Raw genomic sequence first — 14506 nt, 5'->3', positions numbered from 1 at the left:
GCCAAGGAGAGCAGCGAGGGGGGTGGGGGAAAGTGGCCAGGGAGAGCAGCGAGGAGCCAACTAAGCACGTTGCCAGAAGATGCACACATCACGATGACATCATTGGCACATGCGCAAACCAGTCCTGGCAAGTTGGAACGCAGCGCACGCGCAGAGAACAGGAGCCCGTCTGCGCATGTGCGCAACTTGGTGCAGCCTGATGACGCCAGTGGCCGGCTGCGTGGTCAGGAATCACTTTGTTGTGAAAAAGAGGGGTCAATTTGAGATCAACAGCTCAGTAAGTAAATTCACCATTTGGTGCTGGACTGAGCAATACAGACCGAGAGAGTCTCGACTTTTTGCTTAGGTACAACAAAAGGTTTCAGGTATTTCTACAGGAACCAGTGTGGGTCCCTGCTCCAGATTACTATCCAGTGGCTCATGTGTACTTTTGGTGAGGGCATGGTCAGCATTGGCTGTGAGGTTCGAACCTCAGTTGAACAGCCTGCTAGCACGGACTCTCTAGACTCACCTGAATAATTGTCACTTGGCGGAGATATTGGAGAGGCTGAAGGTCCAGCGATCTAGTGAAGTTATGTAGACTGATCAACTGTGAGGGCAGCACAGCTGAGCCTGAACCAGTCCTCGTTTAATATCCACATGTACACAAAGTTCCCAACAAGTGTCAGATGAGTTAATCTTGAACAAGGGCAACTCTCCAAGTATAACCAAGAGGGATGCTTGCCTTGTAATAGGGCACTCAAAACCATGGTGGATACAAATGACATGCAGAAATATACCACGGAACGAGGTACTGCTCAAAGACCACCAGCTACGCCATAACATGAACCAAAATTATTCCAAGTAGCAATAACAAAAAAAAAAATCATTCAGCATCTGTAAATAGAAAAAGGAATGTTAACTTTTTCAGGGGTAATCATACATCAGAATCAAAGGAATACATCTTCGTGTTGGTCATCAACTCCAACATATACTACTTTTGTTCATTGTGACATTTACCATTAACAACACTACAAGTCTAAATGAGCCATAAACACAAGATTAGCACAAACCTGACTCATCCACAACCGGCAAGGCAGAAACCCTTCTTTCCACAAATATACTCAGAGCTTTTATAATAGGAGTGTTTGGATGGATAAAGGCAATATTAAGGTAAGTTCCTATCTCAAGTTCCTCCAGTGTTTTCTTCATAAAGGCAGGCTTTGGCATCTCAGAGACCTGCAGGACCACAAAAGGAAACTTACTTACTACCCCCCAAAATCATATTTGTTTCAAACTATTTATAGGCACTTCAACCGACAGTATTCCCAAAGCAGGACCAGAGCTGACAGTCCCATACGAACTGTACTAACATCACTGTTGAGACACGCTACTTTATTTTAAGCCAGCTATTTAAATTGATTGTTCAGTACAAACAGGAGAAAGAGACAGCCGTTGAACTTTTTTTGGCTTTTGCACATCTTAACTTAATCTTGCAGTGGTGTTCCTAGTTCAGAAAATTACACTTAGTTACAGCTGGAAGTTTACAGTGTGACAGATTGCAATGGTTCAAGGAGATGATGCTGCACCACTGCCCTCCCAAGGGCAACTAGTGATGGGCAATAAATACCTTGCCAGTGACACAAACAGCCTGAGAATAAATGTAATAAAATAAAACATTCAGATCTGACTACTGGTGGATTTTTGAAATCCCTGTCCAAGCAAGTCAGCCAAAAATAAAAAGACTTTGCAAAGCAATTTGTAGATGGCAAAATAAAGAGCTAAAAAAGAATCAGAAAGGAGCAAACCATAGACTGGATTAGGTTAATCCTCTTGACCTGCTGCCAAAATTCTGGAGAAGTAAAAATCACATTTACAACTTCGAAGCACATGCTTACTTTGTGAAGTCATAATGACTGGCGCATCAAAATTTGTCTAAACAAGAGCTTATTTGGCAACAAGGGAACTGGCAAAACTGTATGTAGCTCCATGTTATACTCCAGAAAACTTGTTATGGAAGGATAATGCTGGAGCCTATATTTACTCAGTTTCACATTTATTGTGCAGAATAAAAGGATTACAAACATGTAGCTCCTCACTCAAGCCTGCTTATAAACGTTCAACCAAGACCCCAATCAACACCCTTAACCTGCATATAATCAAACCACTGATGCACAACTAACAGATTAACACTCCACACCTAAGTAAATGCGATGTAAGCATCTGATTGGGAAAATGATAAGTTAATATCCAGGCCTACAATTCAAGGAAAACAGTTCCAATGAACAGACTGTTCCCAGCATGTCTTTATCAAAAAACACTCAAATAGTGACAGGAAATGGCCAAATGATCATTCTGGTGTTGAATCAAGTTTGGTTAAAAAAAACCTGAAAATTATTATTTTGCTTACTGTTTTGTTTTGACTTAAAATTAATTATATTTGCTGCATCAGTAAAATACAGGACAAAAAGTTTCTGAAATTAATAGTGCATCAGGCTCCAATCATTTTGAACTGAGCCTCACAAATTCTGGCAGAAAAAAAACAAGGGATTTTCCAGGATGTCAGACTACCTTTTGTTGAGAATCAGACACAAGATCACAGATAAAAGGCCTGAATTTTCCTCTTTAAAGTTATAAGTTTTTGGACGAACCTGGGGCTACCAGAAGAAAATCCATGAGTAATGCCCACCGCCAGATATCCTGCCGCAAAAAAGCAAGTTCTTCAGCCTCGCTTGGGCAGACATCTTTGGCTATTGCACCCTGACATGTATATGACTGTAGCTGTGCAGGGTTTCATGCAGGGCCGTATTTCCCTTTCCTAAGGAACATTGGCAGAAAGGAATGCCTGAAGGGATAGAGGCGCTGTGGAACTGGTTCTGGCAGGCTCCATGTCAAAGACCAGAAAGGATCGGAGCCATCTCAAAGGAAGTCCTTAAAATTCATAACTTAAGTTTTTACAACTGTATTTAAGCTTTTTAAAAAAGTTTTCATGGTATTAGTATAAAATGTTACCATATTCAAGTCTTTTTAATAAAATTGTTCTTCCAGCTTTTTTTTTAAATGTTTGGGCATTAGGAACTAACAGGGTCTCCCTTACGCCTTGGCCTGTTCTTCTGCTTTGAGAAAGAGATTAGAAGAGGATCAGGAAGGCCTGTCCAGAGCTGCTGACTGAACAGACATTGTAGGTATGCAAAAGTGAACTGGCAAAGTAAGTTAAGGGATAGGTCAATAGAGATGCAGTGGCAGACATTTAATGGGATATTACAGAATAGATACATTCCAACGAGCAAGAAAAGTTCCAAGGGGAGGACCCACCATCCATGGTTAACTATAACAGTTGATAGCACCAAACTTAAAGAAAAAGCATATAATTGCGCAAAGATGGTGGCAGGTCAGAAGATTGGACAGAATATAAAAAGCAGCAAAGAATGACTAAAATATTAATAACGAGGGAAAAATTAGAATACGAGAGAAAACTGGCGAGAAATATAAAGACAGATGGTAAGAGTTTCTATAGATATTTTTAAAAAAGAGTTAACAAAGTGAGCATTGGTCTGGGGAATTAATAAGGGAAAATAAGGAGATGGTAGATGAATTGAACAGGTACTTTGCATCGGTCCTTCACCATAGAGGATACGAGTAACATCCCAGAAATAACTGTAAATCAGGAAATGGAAAGGAGGGAGGAACATAAGAAAATTACAATCACTAGGCAAGTGATACTGAGCAAATTGTTGGAACTGCGGGCTGACAAGTCCCCAAGTCCAGATGGACTTCATCTTAGGGTTTTAAAAGATGTGGCGAATATGATAGCTGATGGGTTGGCTTTGATGTTCCGAAATACCCTAGATACTGGGAAGGTTCCATCAGATTGAAAAATAGCCAATGTAACTCCTTTATTCAAAAAAGGAAGAGACACAGATAGCAGGAAACTACAGGCCAGTTAGCTTAACATCTGTCAGAGATAAAATGTTAGAAGCTATTAAAGGCGTTATAGCTGGGCACTTAGAAAAATTGAAGGTAATCAGGGAGAGTCAACATGGTTTTGTGAAAAGAAAATCATTTAATCAATTTACTGGAGTTTTTTGAAGTAACATGTGCTGTGGATAAAGGGAAACTGGTGGATGTACTGTACTTGGATTTTTAAAAAATTCATTCATGGGAATTTTGGGCGTCACAGGCCAGGCCTGCATTTATTGCCCATCCCTAATTGCCCTCGAGAAGGTGGTGGTGAGCTACCTTCTTGAACCGCTGCAGTCCATTTGGGGTAGGTACACCTGCAGTGCTGTTAGGAAGGGAGCTCCAGGATTTTGACCCAGCGACAGTGAAGGAACAGCGATATAGTTCCAAGTCAGGATGGTGTGTGACTTGGACGGGATCTTGCAGGTGGTGGTGTTCCCATGTATTTGCTGCCCTTGTCCTTCTAGTTGGTAGAGGTCGCGGGTTTGGAAGGTGCTGTCTAAGGAGCCTTGGTGCATTGCATCTTGTAGATGGTACACACTGCTGCCACTGTGCGTCGGTGGTGGAGAGAGTGAATGTTTGTGGATGGGATGCCAATCAAGCGGGCTGCTTTGTCCTGGATGGTGTCGAGCTTCTTGAGTGTTGTTGGAGCTGCACCCATCCAGGCAAGTGGAGAGTATTCCATCACACTCCTGACTTGTGCCTTGTAGATGGTGGACAGACTTTGGGGAGTCAGGTGAGTTACTGCCGCAGGATTCCTAGCCTCTGACCTACTCTTGTAGCCACGGTATTTATATGGCTACTCCAGTTCAGTTTCTGGTCAATGGTAACCCCTAGGATGTTGATAGTGGGGGATTCAGCGATGGTAATGTTGTTGAATGTCAAGGGGAGATGGTTAGATTCTCTCTTGTTGGAGATGGTCATTGCCTGTTGCATTGACTGTTCATCCCGAGTTGCCCTGAGAAAATGGTGGGTCTTCTCTTTGAGCTGCTGTCGTCCTTGTGGTGATGGTGCTCCCATGATGGAGTTTGGTTGGGGGGGGGGGGCGGGGGGGGTAAGGTGATATTCCTACTGTAAGTGTGCTAACTAATGGAATAAGTTAGAAAAACAATCCCAGATAATCAGGTATCCCAAAAAATTCAATAGACTCCACCTGTCTAAATTCTTTAAAATCTTACAATAAAACAAACTACAGTAGTTATCATGAAGCAGGAGGTATTCCAAACTTCTGAGTCATATAAACAAGTAAGTCATCAACAATGTGATGGTGCAGTGCTCTGGGTTAGTGCCTTTTACCAGCATTAGCACCTTAAGCAATAGCACTAGTTGATTTTTCTATGGGTTTTTACACAAGCTTCCAAACAGGAAATCACAAGCACTTCAGTACAATGATATACTGCTGGTATGACATTCAGTAAAAAGCTCAAACTAACCTTAACAATTACTAATACCAGTATCATAAACAGTGCAGACTAAGATACATGTCTAGATACAAAACAGTTCAAGGAACCCTTATTGTATTATGGAACCACAAAGGCTGTCAGCCCTTCTGTACCTCGATAATTGAATGTTCCTTATGTGCAAGTACAGACAGTTGGCAATGGTTGACTACCTGAACAAGGTGGAAGGGGCCAATCACATCTTAGACCAAGCATGCCATCACCCAACATCTATGTGTGCACACTTTCCAACAGGGAATCAGTGAACACTAGCGAAAGAGAACCCTGCGTCATTTGTCTCCTCCCTCACCCAGAGTCACTTCAACTCCTGTTGTGACCGTGATCAACCAGCTTAGAACAGACCAGGGATAAAACCTGGGACATTCTGATCTGTGTGGCTCATTATCACAAGCAATGCCCCATCTAAGCTTTTTTGTTGTGCACGGCCTATTCGTTTCAATGCGTTGTACCTCTAAGGCAACGCCTGGTCACGCAAAATAATTTAAAGGGGATAACTTGTGATCAGCCTGTGTGGCACCTTCTGGGTTGCTGCGTGGCCGTGGATATGCGTAACTTAAACGAAATGTTGATCACAGGATCAAATTTGAGGTGTGCCAGGATTGTGGGATAATAGGCAACAATTTGGACACCCAAGCACTAGGCTATCGGGGGAATATTACTAACACAATGTTCTATATTCAGGTTGAAGATAATGCTGTATTTGCTTTCCATGCATTATTGTAGGCAAGAGCACCCATGCATTGGAAAAAACCTGAAGTATTTAAACAGGGAAACAGTTCCATTAACACACAAACACCTGGTCCAACTTTCAGAAGACAACACTTACAAAAAGCTGCAGGAACTTTAGGATCCGCTTGTGAGTGAGGATATAAAGTGCATTTCCACTGATAGGGTCGATGACTGGCAACCGGTGAATTTTGTTCTTAATGAGTGAATAGACTGCATCAAAGAGGCTGAAAGAACAAAACAAGTTCAAGATGAATGGCAGCGTAATAAGTTACGGGTGAAGAGTGACCTGTGACTCAATGGCTATCGCTCTAGCCTCAGTCAGAAGGTTGGGGGTTCAAGTTCCACTCCAGAGCCGGAGCATAAAAACTAGCCTGATACTCCAGTGCAATACTGAGGGAGAGCTGCACTGCCGGAGGTGCCATCTTTGGGATGAGACTCTAAAACGAGGACCCATCTGTCCTAGGAGATGGATACAAAAGATCCAATGGCACTATTTCGAAAAGCAGGGGAATTCTCCTCAGTGTCGTGGCCAACACTTATCCCTCAATCAGCATCACTAAGAGATTATCTGGTTATCACATTTTGTGGGAACTTACTGTGCGAAAATTGTCAGGTATATTTTGTACATTAAAACAGTGTCATGCAGACCCCCACCTGCCAAAGACGAGGCATATTAATTTTGTCATACAAGCATTGATTTTAAACTGTTGCCAGAGCGAGAAAATGACTTGTTAAACAGATCAGCCGGGGCTGGAAAAAACATTTACATAGTAACAGTCAGTGCTTGTGGAGACAAAGTATAATTCCCTGACGCATTCAACCCACAGTGGACTTTGATCACCAAACATTGAAGGTGAGGAAGCTCACATTCCAGGATGACTGCTAAGATGGCTGAATCCACAAACAGACATGGTCAAACCAGCTAGTCACATGACTAACCTGCTGGGCAACCTGAGTTTTTTTGAATTGTGCAGACAGTTTTGAGAGGAGAGACTGTTTGCTCCTGGACTGGAAAGACCTCTCCTTGCTAGCTCGCCACAACCTCTCCTGTCTGCTCCCATCTCTTTCTCACAAGCCTTTGGACTCTTTGAGGACATGTGAACCTCAAGAGAGAAAAGTCTCCTACACTGAACAAGGTTTAAGAATAATACTGAGGCCCAACGAAAAGTAAGACCCACCTACAATCAAGGACTCTTCAGCGAGCTCGAAGAACAGTAACCAAAACCACCTTCAGATATTGCCTTAAACTTTTCCACTTTATTTCTTCTGCTCTTTTCTGTCTCTATCTGCGTGTGTGTATTGCGCATGCATGCTAGCGTGGGCGCATCGCGTATCCGTAGACGTTAACCAAGTTTAAGTTTAATAAAGTTCAACCTTTTTTCTTTAAACCTAAGAAAACCGGTTTGGCTGGTTTCTTTGCCTTACAATTGGAAAGCAGTGAACAAGGATTCACTAAGGGATGATTGTTTGGTGTTCTCAAGCTTGATAATTTTTCCTCTGAACTGACAAGAGTAAGCTGTGTTTTTATTTAAAAGTCTATCTCATAGGAATTACCACTGAAAAAGTGTGAGGTGATTCACTTTGGAAGGAGTAACAGGAATGCAGAGTACTGGGCTAATGGGAAGATTCTTGGTAGTGTAGATGAACAGAGAGATCTTGGTGTCCAGGTGCATAAATCCCTGAAAGTTGCTACCCAGGTTAATAGGGCTGTTAAGAAGGCATATGGTGTGTTAGCTTTTATTAGTAGGGGGATCGAGTTTCGGAGCCATGAGGTCATGCTGCAGCTGTACAAAACTCTGGTGAGACCGCACCTGGAGTATTGCGTGCAGTTCTGGTCACCGCATTATAGGAAGGATGTGGAAGCTATGGAAAGGGTGCAGAGGAGATTTACTAGGATGTTGCCCGGTATGGAGGGAAGGTCTTACGAGGAAAGGCTGAGGGACTTGAGGTTGTTTTCGTTGGAGAGAAGGAGGAGGAGAGGTGACTTAATAGAGACATATAAGATAATCAGAGGGTTAGATAGGGTGGATAGTGAGCGTCTTTTTCCACTGATGGTGATGGCAAACACGAGGGTACATAGCTTCAAGTTGAGGGGTGATAGATATAGGACAGATGTGAGAGGTAGTTTCTTTACTCAGAGAGTAGTAGGGGCGTGGAACGCCCTGCCTGCAGCAGTAGTAGATTCGCCAACTTTAAGGGCATTTAAGTGGTCATTGGATAGACATATGGATGAAAATGGAATAGTGTAGGTCAGATGGTTTCACAGGTCGGCGCAACATCGAGGGCCGAAGGGCCTGTACTGCGCTGTAATGTTCTAATTCTAATTCTAATTTACAAGCTGTGGCTGAGCCCATGCATGCACTGGGCAGAAGCATGAAGAAGGAAGAGTGACGCGGTGAGCCCGGTAAACGACTACTATCCGGAAACTAGTTCAGAGATATATAAAATCACCAATAAATGAGATTCTCCTTCCTGAAACACCTGTACAGAAGAGAGATTTATCTTGGAAACCTGCCTTATCCGAGTGAGCTGGTCTATCCTGAGGATTACATTACTATCCAACTCAAATGTAAACTATATCTGACTTTAGAGAACATTGTGAGACTGAATATTGCCAGCCCAGAATTTTCACTTAGTCTCAGTGTCAACTTCCCACATTAATAGTGAAATTATTTATAGTAACATAATAGAAGAAATGAACAGATTATCGATATTCCTTAAATAGGGCAACAGAGAGTCAGTGCAGTGGAGCGGTGCGACTTGAGATCGTACCAGTAATAGTCATCAGGCTGAGTTTTCAACATTAGCCACATTATCATGAGACACCTCCCATCCTATTCACTGGGCCTGTGAACTACTACCATTTTGATGCCAGAATACCTACCCAGTTTTGGGTCACCTTCATCCTCTATGCACAAGTATAAGATTTGTTTTGAGCAAACACCCAAACAAGGCTGTATTCACCAGGCAGAAAGCTCCAGAACCTTCCTCAACATTGGGCCAGCCTGCCTAACCCCAAAGCTAAACTGAAACTTACCAATCGCTTAACACTACCTGCGTCTGATCAACTCTACAATGTATGTCAATTCCAGGCACCCAAAAGGACCAGCTGAACTGGCAGCAATTCACAGTTTGACTGATGACCCACCCATTAGTGCACTGGATTAGTTCCTGGCAGCTGCACTGACCTTGCGACGAAAGTTGAGCGTTAAATATCTCTCTGCCACTTGGCTCCTCACAACAATGGTCAGCTTGCGCGGCTCTCACCTCAGAACTGCAACTCTGGCTTTGGCTGTGTTGTTCCCATGACACGTTCTGGGGTCTCCTCTTTGGAATTCAAACTCTGCCTACCATCACATGACTAGAATACAAAACCCCTGCCTTTCGTTTGGCTTCTGCACTAGTCACCATGAAGGTACAACAAAACCAACTTATGCCTACTGCCTGACTTCAGGCCAGAATCTGCAATCTCTGACTGCTGGCGGATCCTAGAATCTCTCACTCCTGGATGATCCTGGTCTGGCAATTCTATGGAGTTCACTGGTCAGAATAGAGTATGGGCGCAATTTGGGAGTACTCAGATGATAAATCTATGCAAGCTTACTCCGGTCACAGCTTGGGACCATAAAGTGGGGCTATTACATAGGAAGATAACCTTAAGTGCAGATTCCATTATAGACCTATATGGAAGACTGCATTATACGGCCTACAAGGTAACATATACTGTTAATGTATAAACCAAATCAACACCTTTGTATCAAAAATAAAAAGGCAAATGTTAGTTCTGTTTGGGGGGCCCCTTTATCCTTTTTCAAATCATCGATTGAAACAGCACAAAAGGAGGCTATTCAGCTCATTGTGCCGGTTATTTGAAAAAGCTATCAATTAGTTCCACTCCTGTTATTTCTGCATAACCTTGCACTTTTTTTGCCTTCAAGTCTCTGGAATCATAGATTCATAGAAAGTTTTCAGCTCAAAAAGAGGCCACTTGGCCCATTGTGTCTGCATTGGCCAAAAAAATGGGCCACCCAGCCTAGTCCCACTTTTCAGCATTTGGTCTATAGCCCTGCATGTTTCGGCACTTGAGGTGCATATCCAGAGACCTTTTAAATGAGTTGAGGGTTTCTGCCTCTACTACCCTTGCAGGCAGTGATTTAAAATGGGTAAAAAGGCCCCAAACAGAACTAACATTTGCCTTTTTAATCTCCGATACATAGACCCCTCCCACCCTCTGGGTGAAAAAAAAAAGCTTTTCCTCTTCTCGTCTCTAATCTTTCTACCAATCACTTTAAATCTATGCCCCCTAGTCACTGACCTCACTGCTAAGGTAAATAAGCCCTTCACCTCCACTCTATCCAGGCCCCTCAAAATTTTGCACATTTCAATCAAATCTCCCCTCAGCCTCCTCTGTTCCAAGAACAACCCCAGCCTATCTAATCTTTTCTCATAGCTACATTTTTCCAGTCCTAGCAACATCCTCGTAAATCTCCTCTGTGCCCTCTCTAGTGCAATTACATCCTTCTGTAATGAGGTGACCAGAACTGCACACACTACTCAAGTTGTGGCCTATCCAGTGATCTATACACTTCCAGCATAACCTCCCTGCTCTTATATTCTATACCTCGGCTAATAAAGGAAAGGATTCCATATGCCTTCTTAACCACCTTATCAACCTGTCTGCTCCCTTCAGGGATCTGTGGACATTCACTCCAAAGTCCCTCACTTCCTCTACACATCTCAGTACTCTCCCCTTAATCGTGTATTCCTTTGCCTTGTTTGACCTCCCCAAATGCATCACCTCAGACTTCTCCTGGTTGAATTCCATTTGCCACTTTTCTGCCCACCAGACCAGACCATTGATACCTTCCAGCAGTCTGCAGCTATCCTCCTCGCTATCAACCACATGGCCAATTTTTGTGTCGCCTGCAGACTTCTTGATTAAGTCCCTACATTTATGTCCAATTGTTATTATATACCACAAAAAGCAGGCTTAAGGCTGTTGATCCATTCTGCCATACATACAGTAGAAAGTGGTTTGCAAATTTATTGCTAAACCCATAACTACATTTACTTTTTACTCATAGCTTTTTAAAAAAGAAATCCTTTCCTCACTAAGGAAGTTGTACAGCTTACCTTATTCTCTTCAGAAGTTCCAGTCAAGCAATAGATGATTCCAGATCAAACATAATGATTTGAAAAGTGCAGACTAATGTATACACCCACAATCAGTAAGCAGAGCCAAACAGTTACTGAAATAACTGTTTTAAATTCAAAAAGCTGCCAGATACCCGAACAAAATACCATATGTTTGCATTTGAATTGAACGACTTGGTCCCTACCTCAAGCAAACTACCTGGAGACAAAACCAGCTAACCGCCAGAGTTAAGGTGGGACAAAATCTTAAAGTGAGGCTGGTTATTGAGTGTTTATGTATCGTGCCAGAATTAAAGATACTAATATCAAGCTAAATGTTTAGAAATGCTTAATTTTTCTTACATTTGTCATGTTTGATCCCCCCAATAAAACTCTTCCAATAAAAAGTTTGCAAAATTCAACCCTTTAGATCCCCTTGAAAATATCCGCCAGCTGCACTTGAAAATTCTACTTAACTAGCAAGTTTTAGGCAAAGTATTCCAATTATTGCTAACTAGAAAGCCAAAGCAACATCACATCAAAGTGTTTAGCTTGTCCTCTCCAACCATCGACACTATATTTATCCTATTCCTCACCAATCCTTGGACTACGGTCTCGCTATGCCTGGTCTTCAGAGGCTAGCCACAGCTCCCGCACCCCACCAGCTCTTCGACTTGTACCACAGGCATAGACGTAAAATTTTTGTGGATAAGAGCAAACAAACCAACCACATTAAAGCTAAAAATTATGCATTGCGGTTTACCTACCTTGCATCTGGTGTTATGTTCACTAAAGGCTTAAATGTTTCTTGCAAATAAAGCTCTGAGGAGAGAAAGCAAAGCATATGTCAGATCTACTGTATAAGATGTGGTAGGTTTCAAATAGTCAAGACGTTTATTGTTCATAAAATTAGATCAAGGGCGAGATTATTCGTAAAACTACAGCGGAGTAAAAGGATCACAAAGAAGTGTATGTTGATGTTCTAATGCAAAATGCTACGGATATAGAATGTAGGTTCACACCCTACGATTCCCAGTGAGATTCTAATATTGGCTAGTCAGACAGAAACTCATCACATAAGATATTGTTTTTGCCACTCCTTATTGGAAGACAAAATGAAAGAAAAACTAGCTTGCGTCATTTTCATTTGACAGCAAGGAGGCAGCAAGAATGATCAAACTTACCATATGGGGGGGGGGAAATTAAATGTGTATGTCACCTGAGAGCAGGCTGGGGTGACTCGTTTTCATTCACCACTTCAGCAAGGCCATGACTTCCTTCCCATTGTGTACACATGGTTTCTTGTGATGGTGCTTAACTACATTACTTTAACCTATCAGTGGATGTAAATGCTTTTCTCCAGCACTATCCTGACATGGTCGCCAAAACAGATCAGTGAGTAACGTGATCATAAATGTTTCAAATTAAAGTTGATACAAAATGTTCCAGAACAAGCAAAAGACAGCTGAAGATACTGCATACTTTCACAGAGCTAACCTCAAAAGACAGCAATGTGATTCTTACCATGGTATTTGCCAACTGCTCCCTAAATATTGATGATTTTGATATAACAGATATTTGTACATATGGCACCATAATAAAGGATGTTAGATTCCAGAAAGTCAGTTCGTGAAGGATGATACTGGAGCCAATCTTTATTCAGTTTAACCTTTATTTGCAGAGTGAAATATTACAAGCACAGACCTCCTAACTCAACCACAACAGTTTCAGTAAGTGCCTCTTTGTATGTGCTCAAGTGAAACCCTAATCAATGCCCTCCACCTGGATAGAATTAAACACAACTGATATACAATTAACAAAGAAATGATGGCCAAAAGAAGTATGCAAGCATGCAGCTCCTTCAACTACCTACACCATCTTGAATATTTTTTGTCAACATTAATTTGGACCATCACAGGATCATGTTTTTTGGGAGACCAGGGGCGGAGTTTACCTGGAAGCTATGCCAGTTGCCTCCATTTGGACAGGGAGATTTATTTGACTGACCTCCTGCCACTCTGCTGAGATTTCTTGCTGGAAGTGATAGGAGCTGTCCTATAGGTCAATCCAAATGAGGTACAAACAAGTTACTAATGTATTTCCAGTAAATCTGTGCAATTGCAATGGCATATTCTAGAAACGTCATAAGCCTGTAGTGCAGTGTTGCTGTGATGTGCGGAGGGGTGGGAATTAAAAAATTTAAAAACCACAAGGGAGTGTGACTGATCAACTCCTAATTGATAATACTCCCTCACCCTCTCACTTCAGCAGTGCACAGGTCGAGGCCTGCAGAAGCAATGTCCTTCATTTCTCAAGTTGGGGGCTCCATATGGTGTGGTCCTGATCCCCTCAGAATAGACCAAAACGTGCAGAGTTTGTCAGTGAATCTCAACTGGGACAGAAGTTGAAGCCTATAATTGGCCTCTGACTCTTTTTTTTTTAGGGATTGTCCAAAACGTTAAAAAAAAAGCTATGGTACCTGTTCCTCATAGTTAGCCAGTGACTACTGCTGCAAAGTATGTTTGCGTGGGAACACGTGTGATGCCATCCAAAGTTGCCAGCATGCCAACAGTAATTTGCATTTATACAACACCTTCAATATAGTGAAATGCCCCAAAAAGTTTTTCACAGGAACATTTTATTACTTTAAAGGCTCTATATAAGGAGTTGCTGACGTTATCAAACAAAATTTGACACCGAGTCACATTAAGTGGATATTAGGACAGGCATCCAAAAGCTTAGCAAAAGTAGAAGATCTTAAGGAGCGTCTTAAAGAGGAGAATAGTAGAAAGGCAGAGAGGTCTACAATAAATGCCAACACTTATGGTCTAGGCTCATCAAGTGAAGAAAATACCACTTGACTGTGGTGTCAGCATCTGCAGAATTGTACACCTACACCTTAAAAGAGAGCAGGGGGACAGAAGGGGAATCGAAAGGAAAGCTGCATTTATTAACGGATCACCCATGGTGTTGCTCATAGCAAGTCTAACGATAACACGTTAAGGACAAAAGTGTTATAGTATGTGATGCACAAGGTTTTCTTGTGCCGAGGTGCAGCTGTGTTTCTTTAAGACCACAATGTTTGTTTAGTAAGTAGAAATTGGGATCATTCAGAGCTTATTGCTGTTTCACCAGGGACTGTTTAAGATTGGAATCTGCAGTCAGTTTCAGACTTGTTAGAAGCACCAGGACCTTAGGATTGTTTTCATATCCATTGCAAAGTGTGGCATGTGTACGTATACTGA

General features: G+C 42.1%; 1 protein-coding gene across 8 annotated transcripts in view; it reads right to left on the bottom strand.

The window, feature by feature from the left end:
- The window catches only part of LOC137350342 (5'-AMP-activated protein kinase subunit gamma-2), a 510855-nt gene that overhangs the window by 16370 nt on the left and 479979 nt on the right, over positions 1-14506 (bottom strand). For all 8 annotated transcript variants that reach the window (XM_068015054.1, XM_068015056.1, XM_068015052.1 and 5 more), the window contains 3 exons: positions 12029-12083; positions 6226-6352; positions 1053-1218 (listed from right to left, as the gene is read on the bottom strand). In XM_068015054.1, coding sequence (XP_067871155.1) covers positions 1053-1218; positions 6226-6352; positions 12029-12083 — 348 coding nt within the window. The remainder of the gene's footprint in view (positions 1-1052; positions 1219-6225; positions 6353-12028; positions 12084-14506) is intronic.

The sequence above is a fragment of the Heterodontus francisci genome, chromosome 2 (genome assembly GCF_036365525.1).
Source record: "Heterodontus francisci isolate sHetFra1 chromosome 2, sHetFra1.hap1, whole genome shotgun sequence".
NCBI lineage: Eukaryota > Metazoa > Chordata > Chondrichthyes > Heterodontiformes > Heterodontidae > Heterodontus > Heterodontus francisci.
Note: the sequence above shows the minus strand (reverse complement) of the source record. Positions and strands in the feature narration are given on the sequence as shown.